Here is a 23578-nt window from a genome sequence, read left to right on the forward strand (position 1 = left end):
TCTCTCATGTTTCTATCCAGAAAATTTATTCAAGCTTTATATTAATAACATCAGTTAGTATAATCCCAAATTAAAACAACCAACCCATCAGCTCAAACCCCTCTAGGTTATTCCCAACTAGAAAGTATTCCCAGTAACCCTCAACAAATTAAATAAAATTCAGGACCATCAACTCAAATTGAGGAGGTCTGAATATCAGGAGAACTCACTGATTACACCTGTGAGGGGCTGTGAAATTGGAAGAGAACAAAGGGACTCTGTTGCTCAGATATCCTGCTGACTATGCCAAGAAATGCTGACACAAAGTGAACAAACCTTTTAGAATCTAAAGGTAAGACAAAAAAGTTGTATTCAAGCCCAAGGTAGGAAAGTGTCCCAAGAAACATGCTATTCAAAAGGAAGAAAGTGCTCTGGAGAATGAACAGTTTTACAGAGTTACATACTTTTTTTTTTTACATCTTGTAAAAGCTCAAAAGATTATAGATTAGCCTATGGGAAAGAATCATGAGTTTTATCATAGAGGATGTAGGGAATGGGAGCATTGATCAATATCTCAAGGACAATGGAGGCTTGAGAAGAAGGCAGAGTAGGAGGACCCTAAGCTCACCTTGTCACACATTTACAACTAGATATCACTCACATCTGAGTGAACTGGAGAGTGATCCAAAGACTGGGGCAGAACAAACTCCACAAAAAATGTAGAGAAGAGTCCACATCAGAGAGGTTAGGAAAGGCAAAAATTGGGGCCATAAGCTGCCTATGGAAGGAAGGTAGCTGTGAGCACGGAAAGGGGAAAGCACCAGGGAGCCCACAATGGGAAAACAAATCCCCATATCCTCTAGCCTTGAGATCCAGTGGGGCTGAATTCTGTTTGGATAACCAGTAAGACTTGGAGCCTAGAGATTTAAAAGTCAGCTGATTCAGCACTGGGTGAGTGGTGAGGGTAGGTGATAGCCGGTCCCTGCCCTTAAGGAGACAACAGTTCGAGGAGAGGCAACATAGAAGCCACCGCCTGCAAAAAAGAGAAAGATCTGTTTATACTGATTTCAGAGGATGTTGGGGTACTTTTCAGGGAACAAAGGAGCTGTCAGACACCATTTCTCTCCCCTGCTTCCCAACATAAACACTGTACTACCTGTAGGAGACAGCGTGGCAGAGACACTTGCTACCTAACCTGATAGCAGTGCACCCTGCCCACAAGTTCTACTGAGGACTCACCCACTCTAAGCCTACTGGTCTGGGCCCTGGGCTCAGCAAAAATTTTATTAAGGTCTTGCACACCCCACCCAGCTGCTGCCTTCATTCTACACCACCAGCAACCACCACACTTCCATGCATTCAGGCTAGGACTAGTGGTTCTGTGCAAATTTTGCTAATGCTGCATAAGCCCTGCCCAGCCACTCAGCACACAGATGTCATGTCCAGCTGATGCACACAATGACACTGTGCACTGCCCAGCAACCATGTGAACAGACATCTCACATCCCTGGCCACCACCACCACCTCTCCTTCACACTATACCCCCAGCAGCCACTGGGCTATGGGAGATCCAGTCTAAGACTAGCAGCTCAGTGCAAATTTTGCTAAAAATTCGACCCTACATCTATGCCCTCTGAGGTCATGCCTCCACAGAACTTGCCCACCTGGGTCACATTAACATCATAGAGAGCAAGCAAAGCACACAACATGCAAGGAGTCAGTGCAGATGTCTGAACTGAAAGGAAAAGCAACTCGGAGACAATAGCAGGATGCAAGCAACACACATAGGAAACTCTCCTGAAGTGCTAGGTTCTAGGAATGGGGAACACTGCACTGCAGAGCACTATAAGACCTCTCCTTCATAAAGTCACTACTTTCAAAAGCTGTAGATGTAGTTGATTTTCCTAACACTGAGAAACAGACACAGAAAGGTAGACAAAATGAAGAGAAGGAGAAATATGTTCAAAATGAACGAACAAGACAAAATCACAGCAGGAGATCTAAGTGAAAAGGAAAAAAATAATATGCCTGACAGAGAATTTAAAGAAATGGTCATAAAGAAACTGGACTTCTGAGCAATGTGAGGGACATCAGTGAAATCCTAAACAAAAAGATTTAAAAAAAAAGCATATCAGAGATTAATAACTCAATAAATGAAAATGAAAATACAATAGATGGAATAAACAGTAAGCTACAGGAAACAGAGGAATGTATCAGTGACCTGGAGAATAGAGTAATGGAAAGCAATCAAGCTGAACAGGTGAGAGACAAATAATACTGCATAATAAGAATAGACTTAGAGAACTCAGTGACTCCATCAGGCATAATAACATTTGCATTATAGAGATCCCAGAAGGAGAAGAAAGAGAAAAGAGGGCAGAAAATGTATTTGAAAAAATAATAGCTGAAAATTTCCTGAATCTGGGGAAGAAAATAATAACCTAGATTCAGAAGGCATAGAGATCCCCTAACAAATGCAACTCAAGGAGGTCCAAACCGAGATAGATGGCAATTAAAATGGCAAAGAAAGTGATAAAGAATTTTAAAGGTTGAAAGAGAAAAGAAGACAGGGAAACCACATAAGGCTATCAGGGGATTTTTCAGCAAAACTTTGCAAGCCAGAAGGAAGTGGCACAATTATTCAAAGTGCTGAAAGAGAAAAATCCACAGCCAAGAATACTCTGTCTAACAAGGCTATGATTCAGAATAGGAGGGATAGTTTCCAAGACAAATGAAAGTTAAAAGAATTCATGACCACTAAACCAGCCCTAGAAGAAAAGTTAAGGGGAGTTCTCTGAGGGGAAAAGTAATAAGTAAGAGTAAGAAAAATAGGAATCACAAAAGCAGAAAAATTAAGTATACCTATAAAAATCAGTCAAGAGAAGCACAAAATAAAAGGATATAAAATATTATACCAAATATCTGATATTCAGAGGGGAGAGGAGTAAAGAGTGAGTTCAGCATTAAACAACCATCAGCTTAATATAGACTGTTATATGTAGGAGATGTTATATATAAACAGAATGGAAACCACAAGTCACAAAATAGTAATAGATACAAAAAAACATAAAGGGTAAGAAATCCATGCATATAACTAAAGAAAGCAACAAACTATGAAAGAGACAAAAGTATCAGAGAAAACAAAACCAACCACAGAAAAGTAACAAAATGGTAATAAATACATATATATCAATAATTACTGTGAATGTAAATGGACTAAATGCTCCAATCAGTAGACATAGGGTAACAGAGTAGATCAAAAACAAGACTCATCTATATGATGGCTAAAAGAGTCTAATTTCACATCTAAAGACACATGAAGATTGGAAACGAGGAGATGGAGAAACATTTATCATGCAAATGGATGTCAAAAGAAAGCTATAGTAGCAATACTTATATTGTGTGAAATAGACTTTAAAACAAGAACTGTAATAAGAGACAAAGAAGGACACTATATAATAATAAAAGGGACAATCCAACAAGAAGATATTATAATAATTGTAAATATGCATGCACTCAATTTGGGAGCACCTGAATACATTAAACAGTTAATAACAAGCATAAAGAAACTAGTTGATAGTAAGTAATACAATAATAGTAGACTTTAACACCCTACTCACATCGATGGACAAATTATTCAAACATAAAATAAACAAGGAAACAGTGGCTTTGAATGACATACTGGACCAGATGGATTTAACAGATATATTGAGAACATTCCATCTCAAAACAGAAGAATATCCCTTCTTTTCACACAGAACTTCCTACAGAATAGAACATATATTAGGTCACAAAACAAGACTCCACAATTCAAAAACAGTGAAGTAATAATATGCATCCTTTCTGACCACAACACTATGAAATTAGAAACCAACCACAAGAAAAAATCTGGAAAGACTGCAAATACATGGAGGTTAAAAAACATACTACAATGAATAGGTCAACAAAGAAATCAAAGAAGAAATCAAAAAGAACACGAAAACAAAACAAAAAACAAAAAACAAAAAGAAAAGAAAAGAAAATTCAACAGTACAAAACCTCTGGGATACAGCAAATGTAGTTATAAGAGAGAAATATATAGCAATACAGACCTACCTCAAGAAGTAAGATAAACAACCTAAACTTACACCTAAAGGAGCTGGAAAAAGAAGAACAAACAAAACTCCAAACAGCTGAAGGAAGGAAACAATACAGATTAGAGCATAAACAAAAAATATAGAAACTAAAAATACAATATAACAGAGCAAAGAAACCAAGAGTTGGTTCATTGAAAAGATTAACAAAATTGATAAATATCTAGCCAGACTCACAAAAAAAGGGGGGGGGGGCTAAAATAAATCACCAGTGAAAGAGGAGAAATAACAACCAACACCACAGAAATATAAGCAATTAAAAATACAAGAATATTTTGAAAACTTATGTGCCAACAAAGTAGACAACCTAGAAAAAAAATGGATAAATTCCTGGAAACATTTAACCTAAGAAAACTAAAACAGGAAGAAATAGAAAATTTGAACAGGCTGATTAATCGTACAGACTATGGACTATGGGAAACAAACTGAGGGCTTCAGAGGGGAGGGGGGTGGGGGAATGGGATAAGCTGGTGATGGGTATTAAGGAGGGCACGTATTCCATGGTGCACTGGGTGTTATATGCAAGTAATGAATCATGGAACTTTACATCAAAAACTAGGGAAGTACTGGATGTACTGTATGGTGACTAACATAATATAATAAAAAATATGATTAAAAAAGAGTATAATCTAAAAGCTCCCAACAAACAAAAGTTCAGGACCAGACAGCTTCATAGGTGAATTCTTTCACACATTTAAAGAAGAGTTAATATTGTCCTACTCAAAATATTCCAAAAAAATAGAAGTAGGAAAACTTCCAAACTCATTCTATAAGGTATTATCTTGATACCAGAACCAGATAGACACCACCAAAAAAGAGAACTACAGGCCAATATCTCTGATGAACACAGCTACAAAAATCCTCAAGAAAATACTAGCAAACCAAACCCAGGAATACAATAAAAAAATAATTCACCAAGATCAAATCGGATTTATTCCTGGGATGCAAATGTGGTTCAATATTGGCAATTCAAACATGATACATCACATCAATAAAAGAAAGGATAAAAGCCGCATGATTATCTCAATAGATGCATAAATAGCATTTGACATAGCATCCATTCATGATAAGAGCTCTCAACAAAGTAGGTTTAGAGGGAACATACCTCAACATAATAAAGGCTATAAATGAAAAAAACACAGTAAACATAATCAATGGTGAAAAACTGACAGCTTTCACCCTATGGTCAGGAACAAGACAAGGATGTCCACTCTCACCACTTTTATTCAACATACTACAAGATGTCCTAGCCCCAACAATCAGAAAACAAAAAGAAATAAATTCATCCAATTAGAAAGAAAGAAGGAAAACTGTCACTATTTGCAGTTGGTATAATACTATTTAGAGAGAACCCTAAAGACTCCACCCAAAAATTAATAAATAAATTTAGTAAAGTCACAGGATACAAAATCCATGTGCAGAAGTCTGTTGTATTTCCATATACTAATAATGAAGCAGCAAAAAGATAAATTAATGAATCAATCCCATTTACAATTGCACCTAAAACAATAAGATACCTAGAGGTGAAAGACTTGTACTCTGGAAACCATAAAACATCGATGAAAGAAATTGAAGAGGACACAAAGAAATGGAAAGGCATTCCATGCTCATGGATTGGAAGAGTAAATATTGTTAAAATGTCCATACTACCCAAAGCAATCTACAGATTTAATGCAATCCTTATGAAGTACCAATAGCATTTTCACAGAGTTAGAAAAAATAATCCTAAAATTTGTATGGAACCACAGAAGATTCCAAATACCCAAGGCAATTTTGACAAAGAAAAGCAAAACTGGAGGTATCACAGTTCCAGACTTCAAGTTATATAACAAAGCTGTAATAATCAAAATAGTATGGTACTGGTACAAAAATAGACATGTAGATCAAGAGAACAGAATAGAAAACACAAAAATAAACCCACAATTATTTCATCAACTAATCTTCAGCATAGCAGAAAAGAATATCCAATAGGATAAATACACTTTCTTCAAAAAATGGTGTTAGGAAAATTGGACAGCAACATGCAAAAAAGAAAAAGAAAGAAAGAAAGGGAAAAAGAAACTGGACCACTATTTTCACTGTACACTAAAATAAATTCAAAATGGATTAAAGACCTAAATGTAAGACTTGAAACTATAAAAATCCTCGAAAAAAGTACAGGCAGTAAGTTTTCTGAAATAAGTTATAGCAACATTTTTCTACATACATCTCCTGAAGCAAGTGAAACAAAAACAAAAATAAAGTATTGGGACTATATCAAAATAAAAATCTGCACAGTAAAGGGAACATTCAATAAAACTACAAGGCAACCTACTGAATGGGAGAAGACATTTGAAAATGATGTTCTTGGTAAAAGGTGAGTATCCAAAATATATAAAGAACTTATGCAACTCTGGGGTGCCTGGGTGGCTCAGTTGGTTAAGTATCTGACTCTTGATATTTATCCAGGTCATGATCTCAAAGTTTTGAGACAGAGCCCTGTGTCAGGCTCTGTGCTGGGTGTGGAGCCTGCTTAAGATTCTCTCTATCTCCCTCTGCCCCTTTCTACTCCCATTCTCTCTCTCTCTCTCAAAAAACAAAACAAAACAAAACAAAAAACCAAAAAAACCTTATACAACTCAACACCCCAACACCAAATAATCCATGAAGGGCAGAAGTCATGAACAGATATTTCTGCAAAGAAGACATACAGATGACCAACAGACCCATAAAAAGATGCTCAGTGTCACTCATTAGGGAAATGCAAATCAAAACTTCAATGAGATATCACCTCACACTTGTCAGAGTAGCTAAAATCAAAAACACAAGAAACAACAGGTGTTGGCAAGGATATGGAGAAACAGGAACACTCTTTCACTGTTGGTGGGGATGTAAACTGGTGCAGCCACTCTGGAAAACAGTATGGAGGTTTCTCAGAAAGGTGAAAATAGAACTACCCTATGATCCTGTGATCACATTACTGGGTATTCATCCAAATAACACACACACACAAAAACTAATTGAAAGGGATGCGTATACCCATATGTTTGTTAGCAGCATTATTTACAATAGCCAAATTAAAGAAACAACCCAAGGGCTCACCAATTGATGAATGGATAAGGAAGATGTGGCACATATATAATGGAATATTATTCAAGCCATAACAAATAATGAAATCTTGTCATTTGCAATGACTTGGATGGAACTATAGAATATAATTGATAAGGAAAATGAGTCATTCAAAGAAAAAAAATACCATATGATTTCACTCATGTGTGGAATATAGAAACCAAAAAAATGAGCAAATGAATAAAAAGAAACAGACTCTTAACTATAGAGAACAAACTGATGGTTAGCAGATAGGCGGTGGGTGGGGTGATGGGTAAAATAGACAATGGGGGTTAAGGAGCACACTTGTCTGACAAGCACTGGGTTTTATATGGATCTGTTGAATCACCATATTGTACACCTGAAATTAATATAACACTGTATGTTAACTCTACTGGAATTAAAAATTAAATTAAATAAAAAAATATCTGAAGGACAATATCATTTTCCTTTAGGCTACTCATTTACAAACAGATTTACATTTCATGTGTGACAGGCTATGAATTAGGCTTCTCCTTTGAACACATTTTATATACAGTCATGTTGACTTAGGAAGAAATCGAAAATGGCTTTCCTTGTATATCAGGCCTTTAGAGAGTTTTGCTCTCTTTGCTGTATCTTTAGTTGATATTTCTCTTTGTTGTTGACTAATTGGTTCGGAAAACTTTTTTAACAGTATTAGTCTACCATCCTTCTGAAGTTTTGCAAATTCTGAATTCATGAGTCCCAAAGTAATGAGGTTTGACAGGGCAATTACAGTAGTTAATGTGAATGTAGAATATATCTTTATTGTCTGTATTGTTGGCTCTTTGCTTTCTGAGACTTCTTTTTCATTTGTTCTCTTGAACACCCTTCTTACTGAGTGGATCCTGACCCATTGTCTTACGTAGATATCTCTGTGCCAAATTCATAAGTACTATAAAGAGGAAAAAATCTCCCCAAAATATTCAACTCAGTTTATATTTTGCTTTTTCAGATTCAAATTTAATCCAGGTTTGAGAACTGAAATAATCTATTATTATGTTTTTTCAAAGTCATTCCATGTATGAATTATATTTATCTTTAATTTTGTCATACAACATTCTGAAAAATACCACTCATGTTTCCTTTAAATAATATCAGGCACTGAATATTTAAACTAACTGAAGAAACATATAACCAGATTCATTTTATCCTATAAATAGTTTAGAAATATGAAAAATATATTTAGCAAACAAAACAGCGGTATGATTCTCAGAGTGCCAATTATGGGTAAAAGGATTGTACTAACTGTACTGCTTTGAATATAGCATTCTTAAGTCATTGAGAGAGTGTAATCACTTCAATTTAGCATTTCTACTTCTGTCAGTACCTCATTAACAGCTCTAATTTGGGTTTGGTAATAGTATGACAAAAAAAAAAAACCCAAGGACACTGCATGGCCTTAGTATCCAAATAAATCATATATGCAAATTGCAACAAAGCCATTCCATACTAGTAGATTAAGAGAAAACCCATTGTGCTTTTATTTTTCTTGCAGTTCCTGTTTTCCAAGTAGAGTACAAATCAAAGACATGGTACAGGAATCTAAAAATATAAATTAAAAAAATAAAAACACCTCATTATCAATCTGGAAATATTATTTAAAAAAAACCCCACCATTTCCTCCTTTCATATATCTCCACCAAAATCTGGTAGTGAAGAAAGTAGTCTTTTTTTATTTAAAAATATCCATAGATAAGTTGTTTTTTTTTGGACAACAGAAAATGACATAGCTTCAAGAGCCCTCTCACCCTGAAACAGCTCTAAAATTAAAGGATTTAAAACTGCTAAAATTAGTCAGCCAAGGAAATTAATGCACTTCTCAAATGATTTCTAAGCCAAACAATCGCCAGATCCTTTGTCTTCCTACCTTAAAATACCTTGAGCTAAAAATATGATTCCCAGGTCACTAATTTGTAATCCTTGCATTCTTCAGTATAATAAGTGAATTAAGAAGCTTACAGAGGTTAATAATTTCTGAAATAATAGAAGTTATAGAACTGTTGTCTCAAATTTATCTAACATTTTCTTTAAAATAAATATATGTTTTATCTGTACCAGCTTAAATTACTGTTTAGAAGACAACACAAAAATTCTAACATCCTATGAATTAAATGTGCAATATAAGTACATAATGGTGTTGTGGAATACTAGGAAAAAAACAGAGCCAGATAGATCTTGGCTTGACACTCAACTCTTGATTTATTAGCTATGTAATATTGTACAATTTTTAAATCTTTTTGAGCCTTAATTTCCATATCTGAAAAAAATGGAGATAAAATTTAACTTACAGACTGTGAATATTAAATGAGTTAATATATAAGGAAATATAAACTGTATTGCCTGGCTCATAACTGACATTCAGTAAATAGACTTCTCTTCTCTTTCTCCTCCTCCTCCTCCTTCTTCTTCTTCTTTCCTTCTTCTTCTTCTTCTTCTTCTTCTTCTTTTTCTTCTTTTTTCTTTTTCTTCCTATTGTATTGGTAATGTATATGGATGTGTAAATCTTCCTTTTCTGATAAGTATAGACAAAAATAAAATCTATTTTGTATTTACATGGGAACTTACACCATAGTCATAACTATAAATTATATGGTTTATTATAAAATAAAATCAGATATACTGCTGTGTCTCCCAATATGTAGCAACTCTGAAGAGAAATAGGTTTATAAGAGGTACCAGATAAGACAATTGTCAGTTCTCTCAGTGCCCACTCCAGCGTCATGAAGAAGTTTTTGTTTTGATTGATTGATATTTATTTATTTATAAAATGCCAATATAACTGATATAAAGTGTTTTATTAGTTTCAGGTGTACAATATAGCAATTCAGCAACTATACATTGCTCAGTGTTCATCACAATAAATGTACTCTTAATACTGTTCAATAATTTCAAACATCACCCAACCCACTTCCCATCTGGCAACCACCAGTTTCTTCTCTATATTTAAGTCTCATTTTTGTTTTTTTCCCCTTTGTTCATTTGTTTTGTTTCTCTCTTTTTTTCCTTCTACCAATGCATTTATTATGTGTGTATTTATGTATTTATTTACTTCAGTTAGCCAGAATATAGTACATCATTAGTTTTTGATGTAGTGTTCAATGATTCATTAGTTGTGTATAACACCCAGTGCTCATCACAACACGCGCCTTCCTTAATACCTATTTATTTATTTATTTTAGAGAGTATGTATGAGTTGGGGGGGCAGGGGGAGGGAAAAAGACTCCCCACTGAATGGGGAGTGCTACACAATGTTCAATCTGAGGACCTGAATCATGACCTGAGCCAAAACCAAGATTTGGACGCTTAACAGACTGAGCCACCCAGTTGCCCCAAATTTTTATTTAAATTCCACTTAGGGGCACTTGGGTGGCTCACTCAGCTGAGCATCTTCCTTCAGCTCAGGTCATAATCCCAGGGTTGTGGGATCCAGCCCTGTGTCTGGCTCCCTGCTCAGCCGGGAGCCAGCTTCTTCTCCTCCCTCTGACCCTCCCCCTGCTTGCACTCTCTCTTTCTCAAATAAATAAATGAAATCTATAAATAAATAAATAAATTGCAGTTAGTTAACATACAGTGTAATATTAGTTTCAGGTGTACAATATAGTGATTTGACACTTCTGTAGAGTACCCAGTGCTCATCACAAGTGCACTCCTTCATCCCCATCACCTATTTAATCCATGCACCCACCCCTCTCATCTCTGCTAACTATCAGTTTGTTCTTTACAGTCTGTTTTGTTGTTTGCCTTCCAATCTGTTTTTTTTTCCCTTTGCTCTTTTGTTTTGTTTCTTAAATTCCACGTATGAGTGAAATAATATGGTATTGATCTTTCTCTGACTAACTAATTTTGCTTAGCATAGTATTCTGTAGCTGTATCCATGTCCTTAGAATGGCAAGATTTCGTTCTTTTCTATGATAAATATTCAATTGTATATATAATCTATATTATATCTATATTATATATTATCTTATTTATCCATTCCTTTAGCAATGGACACTTTAGTTGCTTCCATATTTTGGCTATTGTAAATAATGCTATAATAAACATAGGGATGCATATATCTTTTTGAATTAGTGTTTTTGTTTTCTTTGGGTAAATACCCAGCAGTGGAATTATTGTGTTATATGGTATTTCTATTTTTAATTTTTTAACAAAACTCCATAATGTTTCCCATAGTGGCTGTGCCAATTTGCATTTTCAGCAACAAAGCAATAGAGTTTCTTTTTCTCCAGATCCTTGCCAGCACTGATATTTCTTGTATTTTTGATTCTAGCCATTCTGACAAGTATAAGGTAATATCTCACTGTGGTTTTGATTTGTATTTCCCTGATGGTTAGTGATACTGAGCATATTTCCATGTATCTGTTGGCCACTTGTATGTCTTCTTTAGAAAAATGTCTACTCAGGTCCTCTGCTAAGTTTTTTTTTTTATGAAAAACCACTTTTTATTTTAAAAGGGTGAATTTTGCGATACATGAATTTCATCTCAATAAAGTTGTTTGTTTTTTTTATAATTTTTTATTATGTTATGTTAGTCACCATACAGTACATGCCAAGGTTTTGATTTAATATTTGGGTTTTTTTGGTGATGAATTATATTAGTTCTTTATATATTTTGCATATTAACTGCTTCTTGGATATATCATTTGTATGTATCTTCTCCCATTCAGTGGATTCTCTTTTTGTTTTGCTGATGGTTTCTATTGGTGTGCAAAATCTTTTTATTTTGGTGTAGTCCAAATAGTTTATTTTTGCTTTTGTTTCCCTTGCCAAAGAAGACCTATCTTGAAAAATGTTTCCATAAGTGATGTCAAAGAGATTACTGCCTAAGTTTTCTTCTAGCTTTATGGTTTCAGTTCTCACATACAGGTCTTTAATCCATTTTGAATTTCTCTGTGTATGGTGTAATAAAGTGACCCACTTTCATTCTTTTGCATGTAGCTTTCCAGTTTTCCCTAAACCATTTTTTTAATGATTTTCTTTTTTTTTTCTTTTTTTTTTTTAAAGATTTTATTTATTTGACAGAGATAGAGACAGCAAGCGAGAGAGGGAACACAAGCAGGGGGAGTGGGAGAGGAAGAAGCAGGCTCATAGCAGAGGAGCCTGATGTGGGGCTCGATCCCAGAACGCCGGGATCACGCCCTGAACTGAAGGCAGACGCTTAACCGCTGAGCCACCCAGGTGCCCCTCCCTAAACGATTTTTTGAGCACACTATCTTTATTCCATTATATGTTTTTGCCTTTTTTGTTGTTGTTGCCTATTAATTGACCATGTAATTGTGGGTTTATTTCTGGGCTCTCTGTTCTGTTGATTCATTTTTGTGCCAGTTCCGTATTATTTTGAATACTACAGCTTTGTAGTATATCTTGAGATTTGGAATTGGGATGCCTCCAGTTATCTTCTTTTTCAGGATTGCTTTGGCTATTTGAGGGTTTATTTTGTTTTGTTTTGTTTTGTTTTGTTTTGTGGTTCCATACAAATTTTAGTATTGTTTGTTCTAGTTTTGTGAAAAGAAGTTGTTGATATTTTGATAGGGATTGCATTAAATGCATAGATTGCTTTGGGTAGTATGAACATTTTAATAATATTCGTTCTCCCAATTCATGAACATGGAGTATCTTTCCATTTGCATCATCTTCGGTGTCTTTCATCAAAGTTTTATAGTTGTCAGAATACAGATCTTTCACCTCCTTAGTTAAGCTTACTCCTAGGTATTTTATTATTTTTACTGCAACTGTCAAGGAGATTGTTTTCTTAATTTCTTGTTCTGCTACATTATTATTTATGTATAGAAATGCAACAGAGTTCTGTATATTGATTTCATATCTTATTACTTTACTGAATTCATTTACTTGTTCCAGTAGTTTTTTGGTGGGGTCTTTAAGGTTTTCCATATATAATAACTTGTCATCTGCAAAGACTGAGTTTTACTTTTTCCTTACCAATTTGGATACTTTTTATTTCTTTTTCTTGTCTGATTGGTGTGGTTTTGACTTCCAGTACTATGTTAAATAAAGGTGGTGAGGGTGGACATTCTTTCTTATTCCAGATCTCAGAGAAAAGCTGACAGTTTTTCACCAATGAATATGATGCTAACTTTGGGTTTTTCATATATGGCCTTTATTATCTTGAGGTATACCCCCTCAAAACCTACTTTGTTGAAGTTTTTATTTTTGTAAAGCTACTTGTATTTCAAAACTATATCTTACCTGAAATTTAGGGAGTTCTCTACCATTATATCTTCAAACAAGCTCTCTGACCCTTACATTCTCTCTTCTGCTGGGATTTCAGTTATGCAAATATTGATATTTTTTATGATGTTCCATAAAGTTCTAAGTTCTAAGGTTCTGTTTACTGTTTTTTTTTTTAAGATTTTCTTTAATGAGATAAAGAGAGAGCAAGACACAAGCTGGGGGATGGGCAGAGGGAGAGAGAGAATCTTAAGCAGACGCCATGTCAAGTGCAGAGCCCGATGTAGGAGGCTTCATCCCATGACCCTGAAATCATGACCTGAGCCAAAAACAAGAGTTAGAAACTTAACTGACTGAGCCATCCAGGCACCTCTCCATTCACTGTTTTTCATTTTTTCCCCTTCATATTTCTCAGATTTGATAATTTCATATTACTTGTCTTCAAGTTCACAGATTTTTACACTGGTTCATTTCTGATGTTGAAGGTCTCTAGTGAATTTTTCAATTCAGGATTGTAGCTCTCAGATCCAGAATTTGTTTGGTTCTTTTTAAAATTTTTATATCTTTGTTGATATTATCTTGTTCATATGTTGTTTTTCTGATCTTCTTCAGTGTTTTTGTTTGTTTGTTTTAACTTATCTGTCTGAAGATATTTAAGAAAGCTGTTTATACAAAATGTGAAAACCTATAGTGCTTTAAGGTCAGTTTCTGTAAATTTATTTTGTTCCTTTTGAATGGGCCATGTTTCCATGTTACTTTGTATGTCTTCTCATCTTTTGTCAAAAAATGGGCATTTGGAAAAACAACCATCTTTAAAAGTCTTTGTATAATGGTTCCTTGTAGGGAAATATCTTACTAATCTGCCCACCATTAAAATTTGAGTTCTTTATTAGACCTTTTCTGGGCATATGTTTTCTGTGGGCTTGAATGGGTGCTTTTTACTCAAAAGTCTCATTTGTATGGCTACTTATACATATCTTAATTTCTCTGTGCCTTACCCCTACTTCTTGAGGCTTTGGATATTGTGTTATATTTTTTTGCTCATAATCCATGGATCTGCAGTCCCTCCACAGTTTTCATGTGCTGTGATGCATGCCACTAACTTTTGGGGCTTCTAACCTGAGATCCAAACTTCACTGACATTTTCAACTGAGTTCTAAACCAGACAATATTGAAAACAGTTTCTGGGTGGTCTAAGGATAGGCTAGAATGTGGCAAACATGTTCCACACTCTTTCTTCCTGAGGTGGAAATCAAGATATTGTCTGTTTTCTTCCAATTGCACCATGCTAGTCTGTGAAGGGGTGATACAAGAGCAAACATAAATGACAAGAAATTTCTTACTCATTTGAATGTGACTTTTTCTTGATTAGGCATTTGTTTTGTTGCTACATATCTTTGACTTGTTTCCAGAGCTCTCGTGAAGCTATTTTATTTTTTTTAAACATTTTATTTATTTATTTATTTATTTATTTATTTATTTATTTGAGAGAGAGAGAGGGTGAGAGAGAGAAAGCATGCGAGGGGAGGGTCAGAAGGAGAAGCAGACTCCCTGCTGGAGACTCAATCCTGGAACTCTAGGCTCATGACCTGAGCTGAAGACAGATGCTTAACCAATTGAGCCACCCAGGCATCCCTCAGGAAGCTATTTTAATCAGTCTGTAAGTTGATGTCTCCATGAGAGAATGAGGGTCTGGAGCTTCTTGATCCACCATAGCGCTGATATCACAGAGGTTACTGTGATTTTTATTTAACTTTAAAGATAATATTGAAGGTTGCTATGTTTTTCTGAAGAGTAGTTAAACAGACATCAGAAAAATAAACCCTTCAGTTTGTTTTTCCTGCAAAACTATTTTATGACAATTTTACTGTGAGGAAGAATTGAAAGCATTATCTTAAAATTTTAGTGAGAGTTACTTTGGCAGTCTCTTTGGAAGGCAATTTGACAATATAAATTTAAAAATACATACTCTTTAAAGACATTCTTGGAGAGCCTCAAAAAAACCTCCAAGTTTGAAGTTAAAGATCTGAATGAGGTTATATTAGAGTGGCCTTTTACCATAGTTCAAATGCTGTAAAGGCACAGAACCAAGTGTCCATTGATAAAGAAATGTATAAATAAGATGTGAGATAGATATAAAATGAAATATCACTCAGCCATAAAAAAATGAAATTTTGCCATTTGGAACAACATGGGTGGATCTAGAAGGTATAATGCTAAGTGAAATAAGTCAGTCAGAAAAAGATAAATACCATATGATTTCACTTATATGTGGAAATAAAAAAAATGAATAAAACAAAAAAAAAGGATCTGATCTATACATACAGAGAACAAACTGTTGTAAGAGGAAAAGCATGTGGGGGATGGGCAAAATAAGTGAAGGGGAGTCAGAGATACAGGCTTCCAATTATGGGATGAATAAGTCACAGGAAAAAAGGTACATCATAAGGAAAATAGTCAATAATATTGTAATAGAAATGTATGGTGACAAGTTCAAAAAGGGAGGAGCATAGTTATAAAGGAATTGGTTTTCTTTTTTTTTCTTTTTTTTTGGATTGGTTTTCTATGCAATTGAATCATTGTCCATGTGATGTGATCAGATGTATCTGGTTACAATAAATTGTTATAACTTTAGGTTATTATATGTAATCGCAATGGTAACCAAAAAAGAAATATATGTAGAATATTCACGATTAAAAATGAGGAGGGAATTAAAACATTTCATCACAAGAAAATTAACAAGTAGAAATGAAGGCAGTAATGGAGTAAATGAAGAAGTTACTGCAAGATAAACAGACTTCAGAATAATAAAAGTGCGGGGCGCCTGGGTGGCACAGCGGTTAAGCATCTGCCTTCGGCTCAGGGCGTGATCCCGGCGTTATGGGATCGAGCCCCACATCAGGCTCCTACACTATGAGCCTGCTTCTTCCTCTCCCACTCCCCCTGCTTGTGTTCCCTCTCTCGCTGGCTGTCTCTCTCTCTGTCGAATAAATAGATAAAATCTTTAAAAAAAAAAAAAAAGAATAATAAAAGTGCATTAAGTAAAAAGTGAAGAAATCTGAATAAAGTGTGGACTTTAGTCAATAATAACATATCAGTATTGGTTTATTAATTATAAAAAAGTACCATATTGATGTAAGATATTAATAATAGGGGAATTGAGTGTGGATATGTAAATTTCTATTATCATCTCAATTTTTCTGTAAATCTAAAATTGTCCTAAAATTTTTGGTTTAAAAAATATTTTTTGGTATGGCAAAATGTCATTAACAATAATGGCTCTTTGTAATGACAGCCCAAACTCCCCTCCTCATTCTCAAAACTCAATAAATTTACCCATGTTGAATATTTAGTCACTGAAATTAGACTTACATATTAAATCAGTGATTACATGTTCATTGTGTACAAAGTATTGTATTAGGCACATCCTTTATTGTTTTTTTTCTCTTAAATATAGCTTTTGCTTTCAAAGTCTTAAAAACTAACTATAGAATTAAGAGGTAGACCAGAGAGTTTCAAACTTGGAACCATTGAAATTTTTGACTGAACAATTATTGTAGAGGGCTGCCCTGTGCATTATAGGGTGTTTACTAGTATCTCTGGCCTCTACCTACTTGATGCCAGTAACAACCATAGTTATGACAACCAAAAGTAAGGAATTCTCTGTACTTCTCAATTTTTTAATAATTCTATAACTGTTCTAAAAATCAAAGTCTATTAATTAAATGAACCTTTTATCTGTTGTTCCAGATAAAAATGTTTTAAAGATATTTATGGAGATAACTACATCTTGGTAGTTAGGATGAACTTAACATAAGATTTAACATTTATACAGAGACTTTCATGTACATTTTCTCATGTAATCATCTGAAGAACCTTGTGACATAAACATTACTCTTGGTAGTAATGGTATTCATATTATTTTTATTTCCATTTTATAGGAGAAAATTAAAGTTAAGAAAGATAAAGTGACTTGCCCAAGATCACTCAACTTGTATTCAAGGGCAGGAACTCAATCTAGGCATTTTGATGCTTTTTTTCATTTCAGCATGCTGTCTCTCATGTCACCATCTGCAGATATCGTACAATAAAGAAAGGGGAGGAATATTCTCTGATGCATTGGCTTCCATTATAACATCTGACCTGACATTACAGTATCTAAAATGGAGGCAAGAGAACTGTGATTTATAAGCTCTGGGAACTCATTCAGATTGGGTTATGTTTCAATAGTTTAATTGTTGTTGGTTTGCTTGCTTGACTTGTTTTATTATATTCTGTTTAGATAATGACCAATAATAGATTATAATATTTTATATTTTTATATTGTTATGTATGTTATATTTTGGATGCAATAAATTGATATACCCATATTTCTTTGTGTACTAATTTCTTATTTCTTAATGAGACACAAGACACTGTTGCCTCTGTCTTTTGAAATGTAACAAAATTGTGTGTGGTTCATGTTGATAGGATTTTTAAGATTCTAAAAATTTGTGTTTTAATTATAAAAAATACTGCAGATACCTAATAAATTTGTGTTCCCAAATAAACACATCCCAAACTAGTGAGTAATTAAAGTGATTTTTTTTGTCCTTAACCAAATTAGGCTGAAGAAATTTCATAGAATAAAATTATTTCCTGGCCAGAACTTTCCAAAATATATTTCTACTTTAGAATATGCTCCTCTTCAATAAGTGATGGAGTATACATGAGGAAAGCTAAGATAATATGACATTGAATGTTTGATTTACTCAATGTAAATAAAACCATTACTCAAGCAGAGGAAAGATTAGGATAACTGAGTTAATCCTGAATACTTTCTAGCCTATGGTGAGAAAGTATTTTTCCTCTCTAAAACAAACAAACACATTTTGTAGCAGACAGTTTTAAGGATATTCATACCATGCTACCTTAATTATCCATGTAATACCTTGACTGAATGTCCCAAAGTGTCTTTAAAGGCTAAGAAATTTCAGAAATGAAAAAAAAAGGAAGAAGAAGATTCAGAGATGAACCATTTATTTAAATTAAAGAGAAAGTAATGTCCCCTAGACCAATTATCTCCAAAGAAACACAGGTTGAGTTGGGGGTAGGGGAACTTAAAACTAATGGTGGAAAATGATGCTTGAAAGGAAGAAAGACAATAAGCAAATAATTTAAGTATGTTCATCCAAGCATTAAGTATTTAAGCTTCTACTGATTGTAAGCCTCTATATGCTTGTATTAGTAAATTCCACCATTGTGTGATGCTGAAAAAACCGTGTAGACAACTTTCATCATTGTAAATTCAACAGTCATCATATTTGCTTAAATAGTCAAAAGGTACAAACTTCCAGTTAGAAGATGAAAGAGCTATTGTGGACATTGCTGCTATGAATGCTGGGGTGCATGTGCCCCTTCTTTTCACTGCATCTGTATCTTTGGAGTATGGAAGGAGCTGAGATGTCCTTCAACAGTTGAATGGATAAAGATGTGGTCTGAGAAACAAACTGAGGTCTTCAGAGGGGAGGGGGGTGGGGGAATGGGATAGGCTGGTGATGGGTAGTAAGGAGGGCACGTATTGCATGGTGCACTGGGTGTTATATGCAACTAATGAATCATCGAACTTTACATAAAAAATAAATAAATAAAAATTAAAAAATTAAAAAAAATAAAAAGTAAAAAGTAAAATAAAATCCACTGATCTGGGAAAAAAAAAAGAAGATGAATAACCTCCAGGGATCTAATGTATAGCATGGTGACTATGGTTAACAATATCGTATCACCACACATATGAAAAATGGTAACTATGTGAAGGTGATAGATGTGTTAACTAAACTTATTGTGGTAATAATTTCACAATATATACATAAATGAAATCATTACACGGTACACCTTAAACTCACACAATGTTATATATCAATTATATCTCAATAAATCTGGAAAAAAGATATAAAAGATAGAAATTATATATTTTCTTGATGGGATTGATATTGCAAAGAATGTTATGAATGTTTAAAATTCTTCAAGAATCATATAATGAGTATTCCATGGAGAAGCTTCAGGACATAATTAAATTTGAAATGTATTTTGAATCATCACTACAATTTTATGCCTAATGGCATAATTGGGATACCAATAAAAATCAAAGAAAGAGGCTAGAATTTTGAAGTTTCTGTTTGTGCATATAAAAATTATCACTAGCCCTTCAATGGAAGTACACATATTTATGGTTCCATTCCAAGTACAAATATGAACTATGACATTTCACTTTAATTGAAAGTTAGTAATCATAGTGAAATATTTAAGATTGGAGGGCAAATTTTAATTTTACGTTAATCAAGTATGTTTCTTTTATTTATTTATTTATTTATTTATTTATTTATTTATTTAATGTTTTTTTTATTATATTATGTTAGTCACCGTACAGTACATCCCTGGTTTTTGATGTAAAGTTCGATGATTCATTAGTTGCGTATAACACCCAGTGCACCATGCAATACGTACCCTGTGGGCTTCAGAGTGGAGGGGGGTGGGGGAATGGGATAGGCTGGTGATGGGTAGCAAGTATGTTTCTTTTAGAATTTGGTGTGCCCAAATTTCCCCTGGATACTTGCACACTCACCAAGAGAATAAACCATATTCTCCCTTTTACCCGCCTTTCAGATTGGATACACAAAATCCTGAAGAAATGAATGTCAACAGATCTGAGGAGCAGTTCCATGCTGTAAACCATGCAGAGCAAACTCTCCGCAAAATGGAGAACTACCTGAAAGAGAAACAACTGTGTGATGTACTACTTATTGCTGGACACCTCCGAATCCCAGCCCATCGGTAAGTATCCTTATGCAGACAGATCGGTTCATAAGTATAGGATGTGAATGAGAATGGATTGGTCCATTGAAAACAGAATACCATGCTGAGGAGAATGTATTTTTATCTTCCTACATTGAAAAAGCATTAGCATATATGATCCATTTCCCTGTGTGATATTTAGAAGAGCCAAACTTTAGAGAAATTGATGTAAAACAGCGCAAACCCTCAAAAGAAAATCAATTTACTTAATTTACCTTTCTAATTTCACTACACTTCACTAAACTATGAAAGATTCATACAGATAACAAACTCAGCGGTGTTACAAACTTACTGATTGTATTTCATGCTTTTCAGTGAGACTACCGACTAACTTAAGTTCCTATGAAACATTCCTATTTCAAGGTTGGTTCTCAGCGCAGTGTCTGATTATTTTGCTGCAATGTTTACTAATGATGTGCTGGAAGCCAAACAAGAAGAGGTCAGGATGGAAGGAGTTGATCCTAATGCACTTAATTCCTTGGTGCAGTATGCTTACACAGGTAAAGTGGCATATATTAAGTCATTCAATCCTCACAATAACCCTACATTATATAATCTGCATTATTATTATTCCAACTAGAAATGAGAAAACTTAAGTATCGACCAGTTAAGTAACTTTCTCAAGATAGTAAGGGGCAGAATCCGAATTTAAATTCAGTAATATAGAAGAATAAGAAGTAAATAATATGATATAAAAAATTTGACCATGAGAGAATAAAGCTATTTTAACACAAAAACAAAAGGACATGTCTCTCTCTTGAATGGTGTGGGTACATTCTCATTTTTAAAAAGGATTTTATTTATTTATTTATCTATTTATTTGTTTGTTTGTTTAGAGTGTTGGGGGGGCAGGGGCAGAGGGAGAGAGAGAGAGAATCTTAATCAGACTCCACGCTCAGCACTCAGAGCCCAATGTGGGACTTGTTCCTAAGACCCAGAGACCAAGACCTGAGCTGAAATCAAGAGTTAGACACTTAACCAGCTGAGCCACCGAGGCGCCCTCAATTCTCATTTGTAAAAACTAGAAGTGTAGTATTCCAGCTCTATATTAGAGGCATAGTATCTTCCTTTGAAATAATAAAGTCATAATTACTCAAACTATAAAGCAAATGTAACAAGATGAGTTTGGAGGCCAAGAAGTATTTATTTATTTATTCCAACTTTATTAAGCAATAATTGACAAATATAATTATATATATTTAAAGTATGCTGTGTGATGATTTGCTATACATACACAAGTGGAATGATTACACAGATGAAGATAATTAACGCACACATTATCTCAAATAGTTAATTCCTTTTCTGTGGTGAGAATGCTTAAGATGCACTCTCAACAATTTTCAAGTATGCAGTACCCATACCACATTATTAACTATAGACATCATGCTGTACATTAGAGCTATACAACTATTTATCTTATAACTGAAAGTTTACACTGTTTGACCTATACCTCCCCATTTCCCCCTCCCAGCCCCTAGCAACCACCAATCTACTTGCCATTTCTATGAAATCAAAGAAATATAATATATATATATATTATATATTTCTTTATCCATTCAACTGTTGAAGGATATTTAGGTTGGTTGTTTCCATATCTTAGCTATTGTAAATAATGGAGCAACAAACTTGTGAGTGCAGATATCACTTAAGATCCTGATTTCATTTCTTTGTATATATAATCAGTAGGATTGTTGGATCATATGGTAGTTTTAGTTTCTAATTTTTTCACAAACCACCTTATTGTTTTTCATAATGCTGTAGTAATTTACATTCCCACAAAGAGTGCATAAAAGTTCCCTTTTCTCCAAAACCTCACCAACATTGGTTATCCCTTCTTTTGATTTTGATTTACATTTTCCCAGTAATTAGTGACACTAAACACCTTTTCATATACTTATTGGTCATTTGTATGCCATTTCTGGGGGGGGGAGCTTATCCAGGTTATTGCTCTTTTTAAATTTTTATTATTTTTATTTTTTAAAAGATTTATTTGTTTATTTGAAAAAGAGAGAGAGAGAGAGCATGGGGGTGGGGGATCAGGAGAGACAGAAGCAGATTCCCCACTGAGAGGAAAGCCCAATGCAGGGCTGAATCTCAGGGTCCTGAGATCATGACCTGAGCTGAAGGCAGACACCTAACCAACTGAGCCACCCAGGTGCCCCTACTGTTCTTTTTTAATTGGATTATTTACTTTCATGCTACTGAATTATATGAGTCCTTTATATATATTTTGGATAGTAACCCCTTATCAGATATATGGTTTGCAATATTTCTTTCATTCTGTAGATTGCCTTTTCAATATATTTTATATTTCCTTTCTGTGCAGAAGCTTTTTAGTTTGATATAGTCCCACTTGTTTATTTTAGATTGTGTGGCCTGTCTTTTGGTGTATTATCCAAAAAATCTTTGCCAAGACCAATGTCAAGGAGACTTTTTACTGTTTTCTTCTAGGAGTTTTATGATTTTGTTCATTAAGAAATGAATATTCTTCTTAATAACCAGGCCAAATTTCAATGTCTGAAGCAGGTGAATCTTAGATCTGAATCTGAGAATAGACTATAACTTTTCTGGGTCTCATGAGATATGGGCAGGGCTCTCCCTTCAAAATCCATGAAAAAAACAAACAACCCAAGAAAGTCTGCTGATGGATGAGACCCTTTTGCAATTTATTTTAGAGGTTGAAAAAAATATAGAGCATCTCACAGTATGTATTTACTCTTTCTTTATGCTTATGAAACCATATAGAATTCATATTAAGGCATTTTACAAGGAAAATATAAAGAAATAGTTTATAGTACATATATTTCATATGAAATATCATTTTTTATAACTTACTTATAGTTTGGCTGAAACAAACAAAAAAAAGGAATATAACTTACCAAAATAACTTACATTTGCGATAAGTCATCAACAAAGCTTCCTCTGAAAATTTCATATGTATATATATACATGCATACATATTTACATATATGTATCTCAATATAAAGGAAATAGGTTAAATAGCTCTGATCATTTTTAGAAAATCCCTTCACAGATATTCTCAAATAGAACTAGTTTTTTATACCTAAGAAAATGCTCACACAAACACTTATTTGAGGACTGTTAGCAATAATATTTTTCTTTTGAGACAATGCCAGGTGTCGGTTCCAGGCATAATATCTGAGCAAAGTCATCCTTATCAGCTAATAAATGCAGAGAGACACACGGAAATATAGACATATAGTCTCAATGCTCTACTTAGTTATCAAATTTTTTCCATACAAATGATAATTACCCGTATGCTTGTTATACAATATGATAAAATACTCCTTGAATCAGTGTTTACAGGTTTT

At 34.1% G+C, this 23578-nt stretch overlaps 1 protein-coding gene across 4 annotated transcripts in view; it reads left to right on the forward strand.

Annotated features, from left to right (window-relative positions):
• KLHL4 (kelch like family member 4) overlaps positions 1-23578 on the forward strand; it is a 156359-nt gene that overhangs the window by 76739 nt on the left and 56042 nt on the right. For all 4 annotated transcript variants that reach the window (XM_002928403.4, XM_034649910.1, XM_019809143.2 and 1 more), the window contains exons 2-3: positions 20058-20225; positions 20610-20746. In XM_002928403.4, the coding sequence (XP_002928449.2) occupies positions 20058-20225; positions 20610-20746 (305 nt within the window). The remainder of the gene's footprint in view (positions 1-20057; positions 20226-20609; positions 20747-23578) is intronic.

This window comes from Ailuropoda melanoleuca, chromosome X (assembly GCF_002007445.2).
Source record: "Ailuropoda melanoleuca isolate Jingjing chromosome X, ASM200744v2, whole genome shotgun sequence".
Classification (NCBI taxonomy): domain Eukaryota; kingdom Metazoa; phylum Chordata; class Mammalia; order Carnivora; family Ursidae; genus Ailuropoda; species Ailuropoda melanoleuca.